General features: G+C 31.5%; 2 protein-coding genes and 1 non-coding gene across 4 annotated transcripts; 1 reads left to right on the top strand and 2 right to left on the bottom strand.

Annotated features, from left to right (window-relative positions):
* On the top strand, positions 1,797–1,870 carry TRNAV-CAC. The gene has a single exon. It is a non-coding gene; the product is annotated as a tRNA-Val (tRNA).
* On the bottom strand, positions 2,674–9,460 carry LOC109334560 (diaminopimelate decarboxylase 1, chloroplastic-like). 2 transcript variants are annotated; one of them, XM_019570395.1, is made up of 9 exons: positions 8,915–9,460; positions 7,909–8,083; positions 7,218–7,367; positions 6,903–7,064; positions 6,577–6,762; positions 4,021–4,143; positions 3,543–3,632; positions 2,882–2,984; positions 2,674–2,827 (listed from the first exon to the last, which is right to left on the bottom strand). In XM_019570395.1, the coding sequence occupies exons 1-8, from the start codon at positions 9,418–9,420 to the stop codon at positions 2,904–2,906; spliced, it is 1,473 nt and encodes a 490-aa protein (XP_019425940.1). In that variant the 5' UTR covers positions 9,421–9,460; the 3' UTR covers positions 2,674–2,827; positions 2,882–2,903. The 2 variants fall into 2 exon arrangements, with proteins under 2 accessions (XP_019425940.1, XP_019425939.1); XM_019570394.1 differs by having other exon boundaries at positions 2,674–2,984.
* On the bottom strand, positions 13,427–18,574 carry LOC109333839 (cytokinin riboside 5'-monophosphate phosphoribohydrolase LOG3-like). The gene is made up of 7 exons (XM_019569417.1): positions 18,253–18,574; positions 17,472–17,569; positions 17,050–17,080; positions 16,673–16,772; positions 14,284–14,354; positions 13,828–13,971; positions 13,427–13,696 (listed from the first exon to the last, which is right to left on the bottom strand). Exons 1-7 carry the CDS (start codon positions 18,370–18,372, stop codon positions 13,601–13,603), a joined length of 660 nt encoding a protein of 219 aa, XP_019424962.1. The 5' UTR covers positions 18,373–18,574; the 3' UTR covers positions 13,427–13,600.

Below are 26,170 nucleotides of genomic sequence, written 5' to 3'. Positions count from 1 at the left end.
TATATATATATATGTGTGTGTGTGTGAAGGAATAACGGATCCGAGTACTCGTACATCTAGGTACCTCATTATCTGGACCCAGAATCATTCAACAGTGAGTCTCAAATCTCGAATCTAAATTACATACGGGTCCAACCGATCCATTGTGGGTACTCGTGGATCCGAGTCCCATTGTCATTCCTTAACACGTATGAATATAACAATATCTTTATATACATGTTCATTCAGTTTAGGATTCAAATGCCAATTAAGAAATCCTAAATTCCAATATTTTTATTTTCAATTCCAACAAGTTATCTATATAGTGCAGTTGACTATCATGCTAAATCGAGTTAATTCTACTAATGAATTGATATAAATTATCAAAGCTCAGTTCTTTATTTCCCTTCTGACCCATTTTGTTACTTTTTGTAGTAAACATACATTCATTCTCAATGGTTGCGGCACATGTTACTTCAGTATGCCAAAATGCATTAGCATGTAATAAAATAGATCACCAACATCAATAATTAAGTCTTTATTTCTTTAAATAGCATTGAAAATAAAATATATATCAACCGGTAATCGAACTCGGGTCTGTAATGTAATAAATAAACCATATCACCTTCTAAAAATATTTTTATATTTTATGACATTAAATTCTAAGTAAACAATTCCAATTTTCAACTTAAATATTGGAAACTAATAAAAATATATATTTTTTTGTAATTGTATTTACAAAAAATATTTAAAAATATATTTGGAAAACTTGATTTTTAAGAACTCCATTTAAAACTAGTTGAAAATCCATTTTCTTATGATCTAATTTTGGATATCAACTTATTTATGATCCATTTCATTATTCAGCAAACAATTTTGAATTAAAACAACCAAACCAATGTGGTACTAATACACTCTATCTAGTTTATAATATTTATGTTACTCATGGCAATAATTTAAAAAATACTAGTTTTCATAGTGTAGAGTAAGATTTGAGAAGTTTAATGAGAAGAGAAAACAATTGGTAGGATGTGGTAGTGCTATGACATTAGGAAGTTCTTTGTGAAATGTAAATGGGTAGTCTTTTGAGTTAGGTTGTTTGTAGAAGAACCCTACAAACTAGAGGGTTACTAGGGTAAAAATGAAATTATGTTCCAATTTCTTTCTATAGGTTATGTGTAATGAATGTGATTGCATGACTATTTAATCCAACGACTTCATGAAATTGAGGCCTATTTTGCCACACTTTTCTACCTTTGTAAGTAGGTGGTAAGCTAGTTGTGCATGGATAGATTCTCTTATTCATATTGGTGTGTTCTACTCCAATGGGATTAAACAAATATGATCAATTAAAAAAACATGTTCTTATACTTTCAATTTTTTCTAACCCTGAACCTTACTTTAAATGATAGTTAAAATATATAAAAATTATCAATAAATTGAAAACCGGTGTCACCTATGTCTTAACCTTTATTTCTAGCACATTTTAGGTTTGATTACCCTAAATCTATTATTGAATGAGACAAATAAAAACTCTAGCATTCTAGCTCGTGTCTAGTTTATATGCATGTAAGCATAATTTTATTTTTGCTATTTTTCTCAATATGTTCTATTTATTTATTTCCTTCACTAATTTTTACCTGCGATATTTTATTTTTTTTAATTGAGAAAAACCTTACATTTGAATTGCAGTCAAGTTTATTTATGCAGTCAAACTAGGTTCAAAATTCAAATACTACTTGGTAATTTATTTTTATACAGTCAAGTATGATTGGGACAAAAATAAAGTGATTGTGGTATTGTAACAACAATAATTAGTCTGGGTGGTGTAGTTGGTTATCACGCTAGTCTCACACACTAGAGGTCCCCGGTTCGAACCCGGGCTCAGACATTGGTATTGTAGTTTTACTCAACATTATAACAATGTCTATTATTGAAGATACAATAAACTAATGTAATTTTAATATATAAACTCTTTTGAGGTGTAATTTGTGGGTGCTACTTCCTTACCTCATTTATTTGCTATTTAATTGTTTTTATAGAATTAATGTACTTTTTGCCTCTCCAACACTACATACAATCCTCAGAAGATTGTTAAGATGATTACATTGTATGACCCGAAGAAAATGGATCTAAAAAAATTAGGTGAACTGAATTGTAATGTTGATAAATAAAAATATAATACAAACAAGTGCATAAATAAATTGTTTATGGGGGATGGATACATATGGTTTAAAAAAATGTAAATTTACAATATGTAATACACGTCCTGTTTCACTTTTAGTCATTTTTATTTCACTATTGTGGTTGGAAAAAAAATACTCCTTAGTGCACTGACTAATTTTTTGACTCAAACAGCGAAGTTGGTTGATTTTTTAGTATCTAAATGGAAGGGAGATGTAATTCTATCTCAATTTTTTTTATACATGTCTTAAACATTACATTATTTAAGCAAGATAAAACTCGAGAATAAAATACAGTACATGACAAATAACCCTATGAAACCCCAAACTTAAACAGATCAAATTTCAGGCAATGAGATAAAGGTGTAGGAAAGCTTTATGATGATATACCATGGACTGAAGCTGAAAATTGAGCTATGTGAATTTAAATGATCAATGGTAAATTAGGAAGAGACATATCCAGGTTTTATATATCATTGTCATACATGAGTTCAACTTTTCAAGAGACATATGCAAGAACACGCATCTTACTAAATTGAAACTTTAAGGAGCATATCGAATGCAGTGTTGAAATCGAAATGAACTCATTTTTAAGCAGCTTTCCCGTGAAGAGTTACAACATTCAACAAGAATGGAAGAAACAGAAGTACAAGTGTTGGCTGCATTCTTTGGCATAGTCCACAACCCAAAATACAAATCTCAAGCATCCTTTTCCCATAAAAAAAGAATGAGTCCTATATTTCAAAGGCCCTCAAAGAACCTAAGGTGGTCTTCAAATGTTTCTCCATGTCTGATTTTGCTCACTGATCCATCTTCTTCAACCTGAAATATTTTACAAGACATTAATATGACTCTTTATAACAAATCATCAATTAAGTTAAAATTGTGTACTTTCATGCAAAGTCATCAAGGGCAAGTTTCAAACATGTATGACATATTGAATGTTACCACACTTCATGTATAGAAGGAAGCAATATAAGAATGTTTTTCTAATTTGTTTTTTCACTATAGGAAAACTTAAAATGATTTTGCTAAAAGGGCAGCATAGTACACAAGGCTACTACCCGGTAGGGTTTTAGTAGGATAGATGTACACAATATTACCTCCACCAGCAGAAAAGTTATTTCCCGAATTTAAACCCGTTACCTTTTGGTCACTAAGCAGCAACCTTAACATTATGTTGAGGCTCACCCTCTTACTTAAATGATTTTGCTGAAGACTTTATCATGAGAAACTATTGAAAAATGTATCATTACTTGAAATGGTTTTACCAATAATAAACATGATTTCTTCATTAATGGTTAACTAAATGCAATTTCATATTAATACTACTCTATATTTCAGAGAGGAATAGCAAATAAAGGAATTCAATTTCAATACCCAATACTCAGGAGGCCGCATCTTTAGATTATAAGTTGATGCCATGCTCATGCAATAAGCACCAGCATCATGAACAACCAGACCAGCACCCTGCAAGTGAAACTCAATTCAGATAACTTCAAAAACAAACTCCATATTTGTCACAATCATGGTAGTGGCGCATATTATGAAAGTAGATTATCTATCCAATTATAAGATTAACAAAATGGGAACCATTTTTCTCTAGATGTGGTAATTGATTACAAGCGGCGTGTTTGTTAAGCTTAGAAAAAGTGATTGTTATATTGTGCAAATAAGTGATCTATTTTTTATGTTAATGAGAAGCTACTCATTATAATAAAAAATATGATTATTTTGAAATTAATATTACTGAAAAAATCTTTACCAAAACATGCCAATATCTTACATGTGATTTTTTTACCAAAAAAAGTGATTTTGTTGAGAAATAATCTCAAACAAGAATGATAAATTATATTACCTTGGCTGGAGTTGGAAGTTCTCTTCCTTTTCCTAAGAAATCTGCAGACTCACAAACAGGGCCAACAACATCATAAGATGTTATCTCGGCATCTGCTGGGGCAGGGGAAACCAACTCTATATGCTGCAACCAAACAATAAGGTAGCAATAGACAGAACATAAAATGAGTTGTATTATATATTGGTTGGTGTATTCTGTACAAAAACAAAAAAAGAGATGAGGTTACTGTTAAAGAAGACTCATTCTTAGATAGTTTTTCGGTTACGATAGTTAGGATTGTTTTTACTTTAAATGGTAGCTTAGGTTTCAAGCAACTACCAAATTCCATTGTATAAATTCTCTACACTTTGCCTTTGTGCATACCATTTCAAATAATGAAAGTTCAATATATTTTCTTCTCTTTTTGCTCTTTCAATTCCCTTCTTTTCTTTCTTGTTGAATTGTCTTTTTTGTTCATAAACTTGACTAGCAGAGCTACATCTCGAATTGACTTATTGTCTAGATCATATGCTACTTTTTAATAGTACTGCACCAGTTTGGTTTCAGATGAAAACTTAGCAAGTCCTTCCTCAAGAATCGATTGTTCATCTCGGGTCCAATCCAATGATAAGCCAGAGTAGTATTTCAAGGTTACAAATGAAGGGGATCAAGAACAGGATCCTCATTGTTCAATGAAGAAATTATCATTGTTTCCATACCCTAACCCCTCTTTTCGAGAAAGTCAGAAACATATTATTATATATTTCATGGGTAGAGCCAAAGAGTGTGAACTGTACAAGTTAGCAATAACATTGAAAAAATGAAGGGGCTCTCGTGTAGAGAGGACCTCGCCGTTTAAAACCTAATCATAGAAACGATGAAACTCACCATTTCTTTATCTGTTCCTATTTAATTTACTATTTTTTTTTATACCCATTATCAATACAATTTATTATTTCGAAGTTAAATGCTTAGAAATAAAAAGAAAAAAAAATCATGGTTGGGAAGGTTATAATAGCAAAAAAAGCCATCGGAATTTTTATTTTATACATTGGAGGGATCCATTTTTGTAAGCTTGTGATTTAGTTTTTGATGCAGCAAGTAGGGGAAAACAACTGTTAATTGTGGGTACCAAAAATAAAGCAGCTGATTCAGTAGAGCGGGCTGCAATAAGAGCTCGGCGTCATTATGTGAGTAAAAAATGGCTCGGCGGTATGCTAACAAATTGGTATACTACTGAAACCAGACTTCAGAAGTTAAGAGATTTGAGAATGGAACAAAAGACGAGGCGACTCAACTGTCTTCCAAAAAGAGATGCCGCTATGTTGAATAGACAATTATCCCACTTGGAAACATATCTGGGCAGCATTAAATATATGACAGGATTGCCCGATATTGTAATAATCGTTGATCAGCAGGAAGAATATACAGTTCTTCGATGCACGTTGGGTCTTTAAAGAATTCAAATCGTTTTGACAATAATAAGTTTGATTTGTTTTACCGAGCAGGTCTACAAGGTCTACAGTTCGAGTACGTATAGCCCTACATATTTCTACAAATAATAATATTTATTATTTAATATGTCTCATTATTAACTAATATATTTTGAGTACTAAATACTCTATACTCGTATTAGTAAAAATATCCATTCTATTATTATTATATTAAATTAGTAATTAATTAGCAGTATAACGAATTTCTAAATTTCTATTAGAATAGTTTTATATTAGATAAAAAGTTTCTAATATTAGTAGTCTTCTATACTAATTTAAATCAGTTATATAAAAAAATTCTTTAATATTTTAATATAAAGTAAAGCAGTTCTATATATTATATAGACTATATATAATTATTATATATATATCATTATATATTATAATATATAATTATGTTTGTATATTAAATCTAATTATTTAATATAATAAATAATAATAAATTTTGCAATTTAATAGAAATTAATATGGAATTTATTAATAATGAATACGAATGACAGAAACTAGGTTACAAAGTAGACATTTTGGTTTCACTAAAAGTGGCGGAATCAAAGATAATAGAACAAAACATCTTGTTTCATTCTGTTCAGTCTGCATGCCAAATTTCACCTAACCTAAGATGTAATTAATCATTCATGGAAAAGAAAATAATCACAACTAAGTTGCATTGGGGTGGCATGAGAGAAGTATAATGATCTTAAGCTCAATCAATCCCAAGCAGTTTCTTTAGAATGCATTTTAACCATTTATATGCCATGTTATATAACTGAACTCATTTTTAATCTGCTTTCCAACCAACAATGTCGACATTCGAGAAGAGTTGAAGACAACTAAAGATGCAATTGTTCTTTGGGAAGAACAGAACCAAGCCCCATAAAATAAAAGTTTTTTCTATCCTTCATTTGGCACAAGACGAGGGGGATGCAGGTAGTGACATCCCAGTCCAAAACATAATATAATGTTAGTTACTGGTAATCATTAGAGGTCCAAATGAGATAAAAGTATCAGTTATGCATCAGCATCAATATCTAAGTATTTAATGATAAGCATTGCAATTAGAGATCAAGGGTACTTGCACAATTACCTGGTAAGCATCGTAAAGACTAGGGCGGATAAGTTCAGCCATGCTTCCATCAATTACAATGAAGTTTTTAGATCCATTAGTTTTGACACCTGTCACCCGGTTAACTAAGCAACAGGTGTTTGCAATGAGTGATCTCCCTGGCTCAATGATGAGATTAAGATCGCGGGAAAGAACAAGCTCCCGTACCTATTCCAACCATGACATCATAAATTAGAGGGGTATGTCCTCACAGTATCAGCCATATTCCTTGTTCTTACAAGTAACTGCAAACTATATCATAGTGTAATATGGAAAGCTAAAGTGAGATGCAGGAGTGAAGTCCTCACGGTATCAATGAGATCTCTAGGTGTAGGAAGGATAGCACCAGAATGATAATAATCTATCCCAAGTCCACCACCAATATTTAAATAATCAACTTCAAAGCCCTGATCTCGGATTTGGTCAATGTAGTTGACCATAATCTCGGCAGCATCCCTGAAAATATCTACCTGGAATAGGGGGAAACAATGAACCGACAATTTTTTCAACAATTACATTTAGATAAAGATTAAAGAATCGACATATAACGTTGCAAATGGGCATAGGCAAGCATAAATGCATAATAAAGAAAGAAAAATCGTGAAAAGAATTTCTAGATATACCTTGGTAATTGTTGACCCAAGATGACAATGTGCCCCTACAAGTTTTAACTCGTTAGGATGCTGCTTCACAGCATCTAAAAACCACTGCAGCTTTTCATTTCTAATGCCAAATTTAGAGTTCTTATTCCCAGTTGCAACATAAGGATGGACCTATGGAAACAAAAATAAACTTCTCACATATTTTCATAAAAACAAATATGATATTAACCATGTAGATGAGAGCTAGAAATTTGGTGGTCTCAAGTTGGGTGAGGCCACCAGTGATGTTGTGCACATAGCACAGTTAATTGCAACCTAAGAAGTGTAGGCACACAACTTTGGTACCTTGTCCATATGTGTCCAATTAAATGAATAATTTTGTCACCATGGTCACACTGAAGACATGGTGTGATGTTCCTAATTAGAAGTTACCCAAGCAGCAAAGCCCAACACTGTACTTTATTAGTTGGAGGGAAAAGGCCCAACCACACCATTAACTCCAGCCAGATTTTGTTGGAAAGTGATGGTCCATATTTCCGGAAGGGCCTACTAGGTAGGCAAATATTGGCACGAAGATAAATAAGCATCATTTAGTCACTCTAAAAGAAATTAACATTTTATCTCTAAAACAATAGCTAAAGGCCTTAAGTGAATTACAAGCTGCTTCATAAAATTTTGCAAACTATTGTAGAAAACTTGGGCAGTAATATACCTGTGGATCCACATCAGGATTGATCCGAAGTAAAACATTCACTCTCTTTCCAGCAATTCTTGCTGCTGCCACAATGTTTTCCAGGTCAAATTCACTATCAATGTTGACAAAGACACCTGCTTTTGCAGCCAATACCAAATCATCCACGATTTTCCCGTTCCCATTAAAGATACACCTATTCATCCGTATATCGAAAAAGAAATAAACTAAAAATCATCAAAGAAAAAAATGCAAAATTATGAAGAAACAGTCCAGGAAAAAGGTAAAATGTGTACTTTAGTTTGATGTTTGAACCAATGTTATGCAAGTTGCAAACAGGATTTCCATACCAATCACATTACACAATTTTTCCATAAGCTAAAGGTGACTCAATTATCAGTTAACAATGTTAAAAATTGGTTAACAAACTAGTAATCCGATAGTCCACACACCTTGTTAATCAATAATTGAGTCATCTTTAACTACTATAATAATCGGGTTTAACTCCATCTCAACAGCTAGCTCTACGAGAAAGATTGTCTGAGACATTATAAAGAGTACTTTGCCCATATCCAAAGCGAGACTTAATACACCCCTTCACGCCAAGCATTGGACATCTGAAGCATGTAAAGTTTTCACTCGCGGCCCAGATACAATTTTACCCTGGCCTAGTCTAACTCCAATCCGAAAGCTAATTCAATAGGAGATGGCTGCAAATCATTCTAAAGGGTACATTCTGCATTTAGTTATCCGATATGAGACTTAAACTCAAATAAGCACTTCATAAGCTCTTCCTAAGGTCCCCCATGTCTTTTCAAACTTATAGGAATGCCATAAAAGCTCTCAAATAATAAGCACTTATTGATAAAACATAATGTAAAAATAGTGTGGGAAATTTGTTTTGCATGACCATTTTCCTTCTCCTAATATCATACTACAAAGGTCATGCAAGTACAAATTAAAAGTGCAAAAAAATAAGCATAAACAGATTGCTACACATTGATGAATTGAGTGTAAATGAAGCAACCTTGTTGGATCAAAGCCAGCACGAAGAGCCAATCTAAGCTCATTCCCACTAACAAGCACAGCACCACAACCCAAACCTCTCAAATGCTCCAAAATCTTCAAGTTATTATTAGCCTTAATAGCATAACCAATCACAGGATTCTTCAAACCTTCCAATGCATCCTTATAAGCCTCAACATTTCTAGTAATCTGAGGCTTACTGTACAAATAGAAAGGTCTTCTCTCAACATATTCCATGATCTCATTGACCTTGGTTCCTTCACAATAAAGATACCCATCTTCGTGTTTTGTGAAACAGTGGTGGAAAGGAGTGTTCTTTTTTGATGGGTCATCTTGTTTTTGCTCTGAGGGTGGTTTGGTAGAGAGAACTGCTCTGAGAGAAAAGGGTTTTGTGGTGGTGGGCTTGAAGGGTAGGATTGGAATTTTGGAAAAGGGGTTTTTTTGGTAGAAGGTTTTTGTGGGAAGGGAAGGTGACTGAAAGATAGGGTGTGTGTGAGTTCCTGCCATGGTAGTTAGTGTTGCTTTGCTCAGAGTGTCAACGGAAAACCCTCAGCATCAGGGTTCTGTTATAACGTTAACTTGGGCTTTCCAGGCCCGTTGGGTTGGCCCATGATAAAAACCGAATGATGGTGTTGTCGTGTGATAGATATTGCTCAATTGTTGACTCATCGGGCGGAAGGATGCCAGCATATTATGTGTTTCTTTTTACTCATTCAAAGCTTATGTAAAGTGTAAAGGGTACCATAATGACTGATTCAACGGCTAAACATTACTGTAAATTAATTATATTGGTTATATAATCATGTTAGTCAATATTAGTTTATCAGTTGATTTTCACTTAAACCGTGTTGTTTATATCAATTGTTTTCATATAAAATTATAATATTTTTTATGAAAATGACTTCATTTTCACCAAAATATTATTATGATGGATCATATCCGTAGAAGTATCGATACTTATAGAACATGTCTACCAATAAGTTGCATATTTGTTTTTAACAATGTAAATAAAAATATATATCATGTTCTTTACTAGTTTTTGAACATTAATATTAGTATAACATATATGTATATCCAATTTTACTAATATATGATTTAATTAATGAATCACCGATTGAACTATTGTCCTACCGTATCAATATTTTGACTGATTTAATGACACTATTAATAACATTAATTCAAAGTTTTGTCTTATTATTAGCATGAATAGATAGAGATGATAACATAACCTAAACTTACAAGTATTGATGCTCTTTATTTTTTTCAAACTCAGAATTTGTGATTAGGAGTTCGAATTCGTAATTGGGAAAAGCAAAACCCAAACCCGGCCCTATTCATCCTCATTTCTAATGGTGGAAAAAATAGAGGGCTTTATATACTAGTTTGGGTATGTTTTTATCCAATAGTGTAACCGATTTAAAAATTAAATAAGGTACAACTCTCTCTTTTTGTTGTGTTGTGTTATCCTACTTTTTTAGCAAGTTATTTTAATTTTTTTGAGAAATGTATTATATGAACAAATTACTTCAAGGAAATACACCAGTTAAGTGTTTAGTTAATTATTATACTTACATCATTGTTTTGTTCCTATTGAGGTTTTTCTTGGTATTTAAAAGACCCTTAATTAGTTATGAGTTATTTGTCTTTATATGTTTGATCAAATGATCTTGCAAGCATTATATAAGATGTTAACCCCTTTGGAAATCATTGAAAATTACCATTTTATAGGAAATCTTAAGTGTATGGATATTTGAGTTGTAGGTTGGTAAAGAACTATAATGCATAAAATGTAAATAGTGAGTTTCAAGATGGATTACTTAAGGTAAGAAATTGAATGATAGATTTCAAGTGATACCACAATTGAGAATAGTTGATAAACCAATGGTTGGATATCACGAAGGACAATTAGCCTAATCCTAAAATCAGTTCACCTAAAAATCAAGGAGCACACTATTCTCAATATACTCTAAGCAATAGTTTAAGCAAAAGATTCAAGTTATTTATTTGGAAAAGGCTAAAGTACATATACAACACAACTATACCTAGATAAAAAGATAAACCTCTTAAATGAAATGTAAATTCTAAGAAAGTCATACATGTCTTATCACTCCTAAGATTTTAGGGTCAAGGAATAGAAATTTTAAAACGTCATATAACCCTCTCTCCAAAGGTTAGGCCTATTGGAAAGAATAAGTTCTTTCACATGTATGCAAATGTTTAACAAATTTATTTTGGTTTATTTCCTTTTCCCTTATAGTTGAGGAGGAACTTAGAGTAACATTGTTGTCTACAAAACAATGATGTAAGTATTTCTTTTTCCCTTGATTTATTTTCTTTTCCCTTGGTTTATTTCCTTTTCCCTTGGTTCATCTTATAAGAGTCTAGAATTACTTATTCAAAAATAAAAATTCTAATTATTCAATGTGGGGTTTTCCCATGGACAATACACCTTGGTTGATAGTCATATCAGCATAAACTCGTTCTTTAACCTTTTGGCGTCGTTTGTTTCTTGATATGAATGTTGTTCTTAATATTTGAATATCCTTAATTGGTTATAAGTTGTTTGTTTTGATATTTAAAGATCCTTAATTGTTTATAAGTCGTTTGTTTCTTAATATGAATGTTGTTCTTGATATTTGAAGATCCTTAATTGGTTATAAGTTTCTTATCAGAATTACATGAGACTATATTTTTAAATTGGAGAAGTTAGAAAGGAACTTTTCCCTTGATACATTTCTCATGCCCACTTTTACTATTTGCTTAAACATGAGGAGTCGTGTCTCTCTTTTTTTCTTCTGATTATTACAATGTATTCTATTTAATTTTTTTACTATGCATAATTATGTCACGTCTCCTCTCTTTTTCCTATGTTTTGTAGAATGAAATCATGGTTTTTTTAAAGCTAATTCAAGTAATAAGAACTTCTCAATTACTAACAAGGGTCTCCTTTATCTTTCTCGCTAAAAAACTAATCTATATTAGAGTATATGATTGTCCCTCTCTATAGGTATCACTCCCAGGAATCAAATCGTTGACCTTTTGGTTATCTTGTGGATCTAGCACGCCTTACATCCTTAGATCAACAAAACCCATTTTATAGACCAAAATTCATGACAACACAGCCACTTAAAGCTTCAGGAGTTATCTCCAAACTAATAGCCCCAATTGTACAAAGCAGAAGTTCTTTCAAGTTTCAATCACTGCACTTGTTAGATGAGACCAGGGACCAAACTATGGCCATCATATTGTGTCCTTAGATGCATGTGCCACATGACCCCTTAACTTTTTCCTTGAATCCCATGTGGCCCTTAATAATATATGGCACTGTCCCATTTGTTAGGGGATAAAGGGCCCTACAAAATGCAGTTTCTTTATCCAACTTTGCTGAACTAGTAATGCAATCTCTGCTTTCCTGTGCACTTCCACTACAAAATTGTCCCAGGCCCAGGCCCCCCAGTTACCTGTTATTGCTTGTTGGTTGAGTCAATCTCTTCTCTGTTGTCCTTACCCCTCTCACTATTTTGTAGGATTAGGAATGTGAATGTCCAATCCATCAAAAATGGTAAATCCTCTTAAAAATTTACGCTATAAGTCCTTATACTCGTTGATGGAGGATTATGATATTTTACTTATTAATGATAGTTAATCATATAGAAGAATTTATCATTCCTTATATAAAATATTTCATTACTTTTTTGATATTTTACATTTATATTTATTTATGACTTACCAAATATAGTTTTGGAGATGTACTTAGTGTGTTGGTACTACTAAGAGTATCCCTCACTCTATAGGTAAGGATGAACTAATTCATGTTGGGGTGCATGATTGCTCCTCCCAACAAGTGTTGCTCCCGGAAATAAAACTCTTAACATTTTGGTCATCCTGAAAATTTAACGGAACCTTATACCACTAGATCAACTTGTTATTGAATTCATGTGCATGTGAACAATGGATAATTTGAAAGACTTAGTGGATGTATTTGGACATATTGTCTAAAATTTTTGGGTGAATATATAATGTCAAACCACTTATTCTAATTATTCTTTAGGTTATTGGTTGCAAATCTCCCCACTCCTATACTCCTTATCAAATTCAGAAGTAACACAACCTTGGCTTGGGGTTAGTCAAAAACTAAATTTTTTTTTACTATTTTATAAATCTTATGTCTGTGCTTCCAACCTACTTGCCTTTTCAAGACCCTTTGAACTAAAAAAACAGATACTTGAAGACATGTCTTGAACATTTTTGTCTGATATTCGGCCCCATTCTTAATAATCAAAACTTGGCAGCATTTTAGTTGGGCCATAGTTGATAGTTGTGTACTTATGTACACTACCACCCCATCAACTCATGTACTATTGTGTTCTCTATTTATCTCTTAATGAAGTGGTTCTGAAATTTATGTGTTTGATACTTTTCTAGGCCAAATAACACAAAAGGCATGGTTAGGATGATTATCAAGGTAAATTTAACATAAAAATTAGTTGGTACTTACAAGTTACATAAAAGAAAGTTGGAATTTAACAAGGTAACGAAGTATTTAACATATTCAGGTCAATATATATTGATTTACACAAGAAATTAAAAGGACAAAAAAAACTGAATAGTAATAGTTGAAACTAGCTTCTTCCACTTCCAAAATTCGATATGGTCTCAAATTCAGTGCATGTGAAGTAATTATTGTCTATCTGGAAATGTCATAATCTTGAGGGTAAGTGAGTTTCTGTTCCATCTGCCAGCTCAGTTTTAAAGCATCACCCTCATGACAGGGAACATAATCCTGTGAATTAAACATATAAATGTGCTATTGGTGGAACATTATAGGAAAAATATATTCAATCATGTACTTGAATAACCTGAAATCTGATGTGACTTTTATAATGAAATCATCTATGAGTGAGGACAAATTACCTCCAATTTCTTGACTAACTCTTTTGCTGTTGGTGCTGATACAATTATGTGGCTGGCATTTGGACTTATAAATCCCTCTTCCACAGCTTTGTCAATAAATGATAACAGGGAATTGAAGTATCCATCAACATTTACTAATCCTACCTGCAATTTGGGAATTTCAAGCTTCATTAGACCGGTAGTACAAGCCAACAAAGTTAAACAAGGTGTTAAATAAGAACGACTCAGTTCATGAGACTCTTAACTATCTTGTTTTCGGAATTTGAATTCATGACTCATGGTCACTAAGAACTGACCTTAACATTGTGTCGAGGCTTGTCATGAATAAAAAAGTTTAACTCTTTAATGTATTAAATACTTTTTATTGGTAGATGTATTATATATTTTATTTTCATGTGAAGCTTCATATATTGATTTTCTTAACAAGTATTCAAAAAATGGGTATAAGTTAATTACCGGCTTGTCATGAATCCCAAGTTGAGCCCATGTTATAACTTCAAGAAGCTCCTCTAAAGTCCCATAACCACCTGCATGAAATTAACTTGCATAAGTTTCGTAATGAATTGAACACATAAACACATTACTATAGCCAATTCATGATTGAGATGATAATAAGAAAAACAAAATCAATCTTCAAAATTAATTGAATAATTTGAAAACTACATTAACTTTTTTATTTCATTTCTAATATATTATTTTGTACTATAAGCTTTTGTGGGGAATCCACTTTTCATACTATAGATCCTAGGATAGAGTCAATGACATTTTTTTGTTTTGTTTTTTTAGTCAATGACAACTTTGACATTGCATGTTCGTCACTACCTATGTCTCTAATATTAGTGTTTGAAAAGGGAAGGTATCATTCAGTGGCAGATACTAGATTGAAATGTTTTTTCTTTAAACTTCTTTTCCTTTTACACCATCCCTATCAAAGAGGGTAGTTTGGTACAATCACGTCACTGTTCAAAGACAAAAACAAATTTGGAGATTTCTTATTATATGTTTGTTTTATATTATTTATTCTTTGCTACTTAGAAGTTGGTTTTTTACTCATGCGAAATTTTTAAGAGAAAGGTACGATTTTGAATTCATGAAAACTAATACACCCTTTAAAAAAGAGAAGGTCTAAATGCATATGGAGGAAGAGAGTGTTGGAAAAAAATGTATTGATAACATTTTTTTCTCTAAAAGAATTGAAAATTCATCTGAATGCGACTTCTAACTTTATTTTATTTTTAAAAATAGAAGTTACTCAACTAATCAAAACATTCATTGGTTTTTATATAAACAGTTTATTTAAAGAGAAATATGAGATCGCAGCTGCATGGATATAAAATAAATTGAAAATTATGTAAATATAAAAATTGTATAAATACGTATACATAACTTTTTAAAAAGAAGAAGAAAGGAAGATAATATTGAAGCACAGTTACTCAGAGCCGCAGTCAAAGATATTAAGGGGTCAAGTGGGGACTATATCATTATCAGCTAGTACAAGGGTTGCTCTAAAATCATAGCATTTGGATGTATGAAAAAAAGGGCATTGTTTTGGGCTCACGACTTACCAATTGAATTGAATGAAACGGGCACAATGATTATTTGAAAGACTCTTGTTTTGGTTTATTTTGTAGGTTTTTGTTAAAATATGAATATTTTCATATTAATGCATTGAGAAAAAAAGATTTACTTTTCATGAAAAAAAATATTTCATTTTCGAGTGTCTACCAACAAAGTGTTGGTCTAGTGATATAATGCTTAGATAGATCCTGAAAAAGTCAAAAAAGTCAAAGATTTGATTCATTTAAGCAATATTTGTTGGGGGAACAATCAGATACCTTGAAAGATATTAGTTCTTTATCCATACCAAAAATAATAATAAGTGTCCTTACATGTTAGTAAAATCTTAGTTGATTTATTCAACATGGATATTTTATTTGGTTTTTAGGATTTTGTAAAAATGTATACTTATCAATCCCCAACTTTTACTCAACATGTGTATCCAATGCCTCAATGTTTGCTAAGTGGAGGACAAATTAACAATATCCATTATGTGTGATTTCTCAATTACTTAACATACATCTTCTCATGCAACCAAGATAAGGTTTAATAATACTTAGCCAAAAAGGTTTAGCAAAAAAATACCCCACAACTTGGTCAGTTTGAGATATTTGGGTAACAATCCCGGGATTAGTATAAAAAGTTAAAGAAACTTTTGTTTTTGTAGACAACAATTCTGCCTAAAAGCAAGGCAAGTAGCATCTAGAAATCAATGGGAAAGTGACATTTAATTAAGGAAAATGTTTTTGTTAGACCCCAAATCCAACATTTAGATAGGACATCATGGTTCAAGTGAGTATAGATGTATATTGTTTATAGGCTTAAATATTTTCTATATCTTGTAAAGTATGTCTTCTTTTTTTAAAGTTGTTACCATAAAAATAATTTTTTACTGAGGTCTATGTAAAGCTGCAATTATACCAAAATTAATTGATAGTGTTTACATAGTAAAATTGTGTTTGTAAGCATTGTGTGAATATTTATAGAATCATGAGTTTTGTCTCAAACTCAACTTGCACAATTTTTTTAATGTAAGTCTATAGTTTAACTCTCTTATTTAAACATTCAGATTTGACACGATAAGTGAGATCATAAAATTTGTTACACCTTTCTGCAGTAAATGCTTTAACTATCTATTCTCTAGAGAATCAATCACTGAGATATGGTAATTGTTACACACTACTACTAGAAACATTGAAACACTTCATGATTCTATTACTACACACTTTTACTCATTGTTAGTGTGCAACATACATATTCTAATGCAACCAAAGATCTGAAAGCTAACCTGGTAAGGCAATAAAAGCATCTGAATGCTTAGCCATCTCTGCTTTCCTTTGGTGCATATCTGCTACAGCTTTTACTTCTCCTACTGTTTCACCAGTTATCTGCAAAACACAAGAATAGGTAACACAAAATAAGAAGAAAAATCAAAGGCATTTTTGAAATTGACTTATAAACCTGGGGGGTGAAGGGCTTAACTTAAAACAAATAAGATGCATCATTATAGTATAAAAGAACAAATTTGAGTTCAAACCTTGATTGATGAAGAGAAGCAAATAAAATTATTATTAAATTATAGCAATATAAAATTAGCAATACTTTATATTATGAGAAGAAAATTAAAAGAGTTTAAGCTTTTTCTTGTGGCTGAAGCAGACATACCTCTCGAGGCATGAGTGTCTTGGGAATAACTCTGCAAAAGACAATTACATGACAAATTTAGTGTCAATGGTGAGAAAGCGACCAAAAAAAAGCACATGAGCACATGATTTCTTGTTCTCCCCTTTTAAGTGTGAGACTTAGTTCCTAATATGCCCCTCGCCCGAACCATGTAAAAGGTTACTTTTGACCCATAACTAAAGTGTATTAATTGGTACATGATAATCAGAGAAAATTGGACTTCGATTCTGGTATAACATTCATCTCAAAACCAAGTGACGATGAAATGAATAAAACAATAGATATTTGATATTTAAACCATGTTTAAGAGAACGAGAGACACATTGTGAACTTATTTCCCAACATTACTGAACAAAATTTTTGGAGGGGTAAAAAAGAGAAAGAGAAGAAGAGTGTTTACTTACCCAATGACATGCCTACCACCATCATGAACAGCTTGTGAAACCAAACCCATTAGACCAATGCTTCCCCCTCCATACACCAAATCAATGTTCCTTGATACCTTTGGTGACCATTAAAAATAATTTAATCATCTTTGAAAGACTAAATAAGAAGAAAACAAAACATTGGGGAATGGTGACAATTATTGTGTATGACACTATATACTATACTATGATTATGATGTCAAAAAAAGTACGACTAATAATGATCCATATGGAAAACAACCCCTTGACCATGATAGTACATTTTTTAACTGTTGAAATGCAAAGGCTGAAGTAGAAGAAAAGAAAGGAAAAAAACATTAAAAATGATTCTTCAATGTTCTTTCAGAAGAGAGTACTTGTAAGTCAGTACAATACAATTGTTCTGTTCAGAGCAACTAAGATAAAAACTCGTGAAAGAAAAAGGAAACAGAGAATTCAAACTGTGCAAATTTTTACACATACGAAAAAAAGTGTGCAAATTTTAAACTTTTGAGAATGTTTTTGCCTTTTTGTGCTTCTTGTCTATGGTGAAGAAACTGCATATTTTTGCATTACAAACATTCTGATGTTATCATTTCAAGGAAATTAACATAAACTTGGATTTCTGAAGAGTGAAAGACCATGAACAAGTCACAAAATCACAAACAGAGAATGGCTTTTTCAGAAAAGAAAGGAAAAAAACAGCATATAGTGAATAACAGAAAAAAGGGTGAAGGAAGAACATAATAAAAGGAAAGAAAAAATAACAATGTATATATACCAATTCATTGCCAAGTTGAATTGCAGCATCATGATAGCTACTTTTCTTGCCATGGCTACTCCCACAGAACACACAAATCCTCTTGAACCTTGAATTCCTTATCTCATTCAGTGTCTCCATTATCTTTTTGTAACTTAGTTCTATTATATTTCAGTGACACACACTTTTTGTTTCACTCTTATTCTGTAATCTAATGCTTACTAAACAGAAGAATCTCCCACTTATTATGAACTCTTACAAATAGTTTTAAGTGTTGTGTTAAAAAACAAAAGCATCAACTATTACAAATGCAAAACAACTCACTATACTATAGTCAATCCTTGTTTGCATTACTACTACTCTTCTTCCAAGTCTCATGGCTTTATATAAACCCCAATGCTGTGGCACGTGACACTACCTTAGCACGCTTGGACTACTATTCTTAACGTCCCTACATAAATGTGTAAACTTTTTTTGGTATTATAAGGTATAAGGAATTAATCACTTTCAGAATTAATGACCTTCCAATAAGTATCTCTGGCCGGAATTAAATCATTGCATTTTCATCATCTAAAACAACTCTGTGAACCAGGAAAACTCCCCTTGCAAACCAAATGCAGTATTCTTTTATAAATTAATTCAGAGTAACTGGTATAACCGCATTTGTTTATTTAATATGATAACTAAGTAGAGAATGGTAAAATGGAAGGGTGAAGAGTTATGTTATAATTTCTCTTATGTATATATACAAATCCCACATTGTCATAAGTGAACCATCATACAAAATACATAAAAGCTAAAAAATTGGCTCATATCCCACAAGGACGTAGATAAATATAAGGACATTATTGATAAATGGTATAAGATCGGTTTTTTTATATCATTTGGGCTAGCGTGCTCAACATAGGTCTTAATGTCACTTTGTATGGCTGCTACTATTTTAAAGTACCACACAAAGAAAAAGAAAGGATTTGGGAAGTGTTTCGACAAAAAAAGCGGGGGAGAAAAAGTTAAGGAATTTGTTTCAACAAATACAATTTGCCAAGAGTTTGAATGCTCAATTTATAAGGTTGAGAACCTAAACGACTAGAAAAACAACCCTTCTGTCACATTCTTCATAAAAAAAATGTTTGTGAGACACATGATGACGTGTGAGGACTTCTTGGCTTGTAAGTGACCTATTTTAAAAATAATCAAAATAATGGTGAGTTTGTTTAAAAGAAATGGATGATTGTCGATGAGAAAAGAAGACATTATTAACATAAAAATGAAAATGAAAAATGCTTAAAGAATTTGAAAAACAATGTGTTGCTAACATTCCTATTGAGCTAAAATGGTAAACAGAAAATGATCATATCATCTCATACTTACCTTTAATTTCTTACCAAAGAGACTATTAGTGACAATTATTTGATATTGGTAGTAGAAATTTTTCATCAAATCCTATCAGAATGAATTTCTTCCACCACCTGAAATAATTGTGGTTAATCATCTTTTAGATCCTTATTATTCCATATGCATCCACAATATTATACTTGTGGTGGCCGCCGTAATCGCATCATATCACAATTGTAGTATGATATTGATTCATTTTGATCTTGCCATATCGAGTCAAGGCCGCATTGAATTCAATAATATTTTTAATCACTAAATACTTCACACCATAACCGCTACAATTGACATTGCAATAGCCGTAATCATCATAACAACAACCGTAACTGCAATCCCATTTTAACTGACCTATAGTAATAAAATCGTAATGTACAAATATTCAATTTGTGTGAAAGTATAGATGAATCACATTATTCTTAAAATCATGATCATTACTATGTTTTAGAGTCTTAAGACCACTGATGTGAACCTGGACTCTTCCAGAAATGGGGCTTTTCCAAGAAAATATGGTGTCAATGCCAATCATGAGTCATATTGGTGCCAAATACTGCCATTTTGCTTCCCTCCCAGCATTTCCACTTGTTCTGTTTTCCATTGGTACTTGGCCAAAAGTGTTATGAAATCATAACAGACCTTTATCTAGAATAGGAATGCAGAAACTATATAAGAAATTGATTCAAACATATCTTTTCAACTAACCTAAACAAAAATGCTTAACTAACTAGAACCAATAAAAGAATGACACGTCAATCGTAATTAATGTTATTTGTATATTATTATTATTGATTAACTAAGCTTCATACCTTACTCTTATTAAATAGAAATATTTTATACTCAGTATTCTATGTCATTATTTTTAACATTAATAAGGAACAGACAATTCATTAAATATTTTAATAATTTTTTTTAATGATGTGACTATTTCTCATTGATAATAAAAGTAGTGGAATAGAATAGTGTGTATACAATATTTTTATTCACTCTTATTATGCACTTGGATTGTATATTGTAGTTGTTAATTAAATGGTTTAGATTCATTGTGATTGGTAAAATTATAAATTCATCTTATAAGTTGTTTTTTTTAAGTTGATCTGGTAATTTTTTCCATTCATTTTGGTCATACCTGGCAGATTTTTTCTTACAACTTTCTCACTCCATGACCAAAATTAAATTTTGGTATCATCCATTTCTAAATGAACATATCTATACAACCTATCTATTTTTATGAAATTGTAAATGAGTTTTAAGGTACAAAATTGACAGGAAAAAAACATATAGAATAAATTTGAAAATAGAAACTGACTTAAAAGTCTTATTTCAAGCCTAAACAAAAAACTTATAAAATCAAGTGGAAAATAGAAAAATAAAGGATGGATATAATAACTTTGCCTTTCTATAATATATTCACAATTTTATTTTATAGACACAGTAAATGATTTTTCATGACAGATTTCTAGTGCCATTTTGTGACTGCTCCAATGCATGTGTCATGTACTCTTATTATACCATCAATGTCCCCTTATTATGCCTTTGATTAGGTTCACCTCTTAAATTTTGAAGAAACTCACCGTCAAAAGCATGAGACATGAAAAAACTAAGATTATTATTTATTACAGTGTGAGGATGTTACAAGTAATTAATTATCATGAATGGGCATCCCTGACATATTTTCTTCTTTTAGTTATTTCAATGCAATTTTTTGTTTATAGTGAACAATTAGTTATGGGTAATAGCAGAAGTTCAGATGGTGCTATCCAGTCATTTTGAGTATTGGTGCATAGATAGATTGAAAAGAAAACATAAGCGAGTAGTGTCCAATATCACCTTGTGCCCTCATCCAACATTTTGTTTTTATTTCACACTCCCTTTTCCATTCCCCATATCTTATTTCACACAATTCTTCAACCATGTTGTCCCAAAACCCCATTCTTTGTCTCTCACTAATTGCTTCATGTGTTTGGTGTCTACATAAAGAAAATGGGGTTTATTTAAGTGTTCAACCATTCAAAATAGGAATTAATGGGTCTTTATAATTTCTTTTAGTTTCCAGTATTTATATTTGTTCACTTTTGGTATACATGCTTGTGATTATGTCACTTAATTGTTGATGTGACTCATAGTATTGTAGCTCCCATTAATATTGTCATATCCTCATATAATTGCCTATATGGTGTCATGTGTATAATTATTTTTTCAAAATTAAATAAGAACGATTTAAAGCTAGCATATTATCACCCTAAACCTATCATTACCCTTACTTTTAAACTAGAACAAGATTTTTTTTTGTAAGTTTTTTATTATTTAATTAAGTTAACTATTTATAGATGTGGAGGACCGTTTTCAGACGTGTAAATGTGACGTGGAGTCTCCTTTGCCATGTCAGCAACTAACGACTAGAGTTGGAGGGGAAGGGTGTAAACCAAAAATGAAAAAGTATAAGGACTGACCATAAAAAACATTTTGGGACCAATTCTAAAGGGATTTCCATTTTCTATCTCATCTTTTGAACATTTTGAAATTATGATGTGTGTTGAGAAAATGGTTTGCAAATTACATTTTGAGTGAACTTCAAGTTAAAAATAAGTTTAGATTAAAGTGGTTTATCTCGGAATGTTTTTATTCTAAAAATAAGTTTGGAGAAACTTTAGTGTAAAATTTCAAACTTTGCAAAAGCTGCATCTTATCCGTTCCGATTAAACCATGGTTTTGATAAATAAAAAAAAACTTTATTATGTTGATCAACCAAACTAATACAAAACAATTTCTCAATTGATAGTGTTTTTGGTATACATTTTTTAAATCATACATATCTCTTTTGTTATAGAGCAAATCTTCTATCCCAATATATATCATTTTGTGTCATAAATTGTGTTTGACTAAACAAATATATTTAAGTTAAAAATATAAATTTAATATTTTTCTGGTCAATTATGACTCATGACACATAGAAGTAGGATACAATATGCTTCCCTTTTCAGAGGACTGTTGGAACAGAACCCATGCCTTTAAGCTACTTGTTATAAATTAATTTATTGGTGTAAGAGCTTCAATCCCAAAATAACCTTTCTGGCTGGTTTTCTTTAGCTTTATTAACACATTTGTTTGTCTACTATTGCCCCCTCCCATGTTTAGAGATTATAAACTCATAATCACTTATCTTAATGGGGCATTGAGCTTATGTATAAAAATTCATGTGAACCTCAAGCATGCTTGCTTGCATGCGGGCTTAGAACATCATGTTTTTGTGTGTTTATTGACTGTTCTACTTGTCTTTCTAGCTTAATATAGTAATATCATTAACCTTGACATAAATTAATGAAGTATGAAAGTGTTAAAGTAAGGTTATAGACAAAAGACAAGAATTGAAATTATATGCTTTGGATTTTCTGAAATCATTCCTCACTCTTCCCAAGTTTGAAGGTCTTTGTTCTATTATGTGTACAATGTAATCCTTTTGGTGTTGGGAGGACTAAAGTGATAATTTAATATTGGAAAATGGCGTATATAATTAATAAAAACTGCATAAATGTAAGAATTAATTAATCACTAGGTGTTTGAAAATTTTGAAGTAGGTCCTTCAATTAAAATATACAATCAAGTCTGTGAACTTTTTAATAATTTGTAATTCCATAACGAGGTAACCTTAAAATTAATCCTAAAGTGAGATAGAATATTCTTGATGTCATCCTATGCTGGTGACCAACTTAGCTTAAGATTGTAAGTTGTCTCTAGTAGATTGATGGAGCTCGAACATTTGGACCACCACATTGACATTTTCTAGAGCAACTATCTTATATGTCTTGTAACTTCCAACTAAATAATTAAGGAAAGGAGGGGAGAGAGCAACCTTTGACTATTGTGATTAGGATTTATGAAAACCTTTGATCATAGTTGGCAATGGCATAGGTTAGAGTCGGGTTTCATCAATCTGAAATCCCAAACATGTATCACTTAAGTTGAAAAAGTAAATCTCATCCCCAACTTCATCAATTTTGGATTTCCCCAGCCCCACCTTCTTCCGTTTCAGCCTTTAACTTGAATATATATAAATCATTTACTAATAACTAACATGTGGAGTAAGTTTTTTAGACTTGCTTTTGAAGTAAGTGAATTATCTCCTTATGTATGAGTAAATATACTCTCTATTAATGGAAAGACAAATGTTACACAATAACACATAAAATATAACATGTAATAATATTTTTATCATTTTCTTTACTGTAAAATCATATTTTTAACATTGGAAATATGGATAAAAACAATTATCTCCTCGTTAATACATAGGATCCTTCTTCCTTATGTATACATACGATGGTTCTCAACAAGTTTTGTCAAGCCCGGATGGAATTAAAAAATAAACCCAAACTCAACAAAATCTGGTTATTCCCATTTAAATTAGATGAATTTCTTATGGGTATCCTCATGAGTTTAGGTTATATTGTTATCCATTGTCCCACTCTCTCATTTCAATATAATAGAGACAGTCTCAGAATAAAAATTATAGCTTCATCCTACACACAAAAAAATTGTTTGATTTAGATAAAACCTTGAGGATAATAGTTGTACATTATTATTCTCAGGAAACCAATTATGCAGAATTTTCAATCTAAATAGGCACAGTGGATGCCAAGACAAGAGAACAGCATCAATATGGCACTATGAAGTGTCCTACAAATTGGTGTCACGAAATCGTGCCCAACATAAAAAGCCAGAAAAGAGAAAATAGTACAACGAATTTGTGAAGCTTACAGGGTGTGTATGAAACTATGGATATAAATGCGAACGTGTGTAATGAAATTTTCTGAAACTGAAGAGTTAGGAGTTAAGGGAGAGATCTGTGATGCACCACCATCTTTAATTTTCTGCATTCGTTTCAAGTGCATGATAATGATATATTTCTTATCTTCTTGTCATCAATTCCCCATAACTTTCTGGTTTCTTTCTGCTGTGGTCAGAGTATGGTGAAAATAAATTATATATGGGGCACCGATTACCTTGTTACTACATTTATTTTTTCATAATTTTTGCCTAGCTGGTTGGAAATATGACAAACTCTGTATTTTTAGAGTTGTAGAAGTTAATTTACACATGTGATTCAAGTTTGCGTATTATCTGGATAATAGCTAAACGTACTTATATTAGGGTTATTTTGGATATGTTAAGCCTTCATTTGGTTGAAGCGAGTTTATAGGGAAAGAAGATAAGAAGAGAGAAAGTGATGAGATATTAACATTTTCCCTCATTTTAGGAAGAGAGAAAAAAATTATGGTTGATCCCATACAAGTTGCTTTCTTCTCCGATGAGGAGAAAGTCGACAATAAAACACCAAATTTATAAAATGACCAAACTACCATCATTATTCTTTCTCTTAAACCAAACAACTCTTAATGTACTTCTCACATCTTTCACATCACTCTTATTCTTTCTTTCCATCTTCTATTTGTTAGATATTTTCTGATGATTGGTGAAATATTAATTCTAGGATCTTAAATATCATGATTCTCACTCATAATATAAAACAATGATACAAAGTCACACTTGAATCCATGTTCTTTCATCTACTCCTTTGATATACATTTTGAGAGAGTTTGGTATGATGATATTCCTCAACCAAATCCTTAATTCGTTTTGGGACCTGCGTTTTCCCTGTGATGGGAAGAGGTGAAAACTATTTGTGATTTGGTGTCTTGGGGACCATAACTATTCCTTATGTGTTAACTTATAGGGTTCACATTATCCCATATAGGTCAACCGTTTGAGAATTCACTCATTAAGTCAATATTTGTTATCAATTTTAGAATTCTTTTATGTTGTCATTAATCAGATCACTTGTTTTGTAACCCTCAAATAAATAACCAATATAATTGTATTAAATATATGATATCCACCTTAATAGAAGTTATGTATTTCTAACAATCTCTCACTTGTACTTCATATTTTTTCTTGAAACAATTATATCACATATTTTTTAGGCACACATTCGTATGCTATTTATATTTATATTTCTCCTTAATATAATCTGGTTTATCTCATATATCAACTACGGAACCACCGCAAACTTCATCACATTTAAGCGTGACTTGACCACGATGATTACCATACTAAATGACATAGATCAAATATGGATGAGTGACATTAAAATTTCATGTAATGTGATCTCAAACATGTCTATTTCCAACTGGTCATTCTTTATTCTTTAGTGAGATCAATCCAAAGTCCTTAATTGCAACACAATAGTTATAATACACAAGTTCAAAATAGAACAATAAACCATCAACTTTATTATGCATAAAAAAACTCTATAACATCCAAAGTAAATGATAAAGCATATAGACTCCCACTGAACTAAGGTAATCTTAGGAACAACACTCATATGAACAACATGCTCATGAAAGACTTTAGGTATCAAACCCTTAGTCACTGGATCGACCAACATAAAATTTGTCTTTATATGTTTTATGAAAATTTGTCTATTTTGGACACTTTCTTTAATAACCAAAAACTTGATGTCAATAAATTTTGACTTTGTAGAACTCCTATTATTGTT

The sequence above is a fragment of the Lupinus angustifolius genome, chromosome LG19 (genome assembly GCF_001865875.1).
Source record: "Lupinus angustifolius cultivar Tanjil chromosome LG19, LupAngTanjil_v1.0, whole genome shotgun sequence".
Classification (NCBI taxonomy): domain Eukaryota; kingdom Viridiplantae; phylum Streptophyta; class Magnoliopsida; order Fabales; family Fabaceae; genus Lupinus; species Lupinus angustifolius.
The sequence above is the reverse complement of the archived record's forward strand: the minus strand, read 5'-3'. Positions and strand labels throughout refer to the sequence as shown.

Excerpts from the sequence above, each read along its gene's own strand:
- LOC109334560 (XM_019570394.1), bottom strand. The coding sequence starts at position 9,420 with ATGGCAGGAACTCACACACACCCTATCTTTCAGTCACCTTCCCTTCCC. Across the intron at positions 8,084-8,914 it reads GCTGGCTTTGATCCAACAAG|GTGTATCTTTAATGGGAACG; the intron begins GTTGCTTCATTT and ends ACGGATGAATAG. Across the intron at positions 7,368-7,908 it reads ATCCTGATGTGGATCCACAG|GTCCATCCTTATGTTGCAAC; the intron begins GTATATTACTGC and ends TTGTTTCCATAG.
- LOC109333839 (XM_019569417.1), bottom strand. The coding sequence starts at position 18,372 with ATGGAGACACTGAATGAGATAAGGAATTCAAGGTTCAAGAGGATTTGT. Across the intron at positions 17,570-18,252 it reads TTCAACTTGGCAATGAATTG|GTATCAAGGAACATTGATTT; the intron begins GTATATATACAT and ends TGGTCACCAAAG. Across the intron at positions 13,972-14,283 it reads TTGGGATTCATGACAAGCCG|GTAGGATTAGTAAATGTTGA; the intron begins GTAATTAACTTA and ends CCCAAATTGCAG.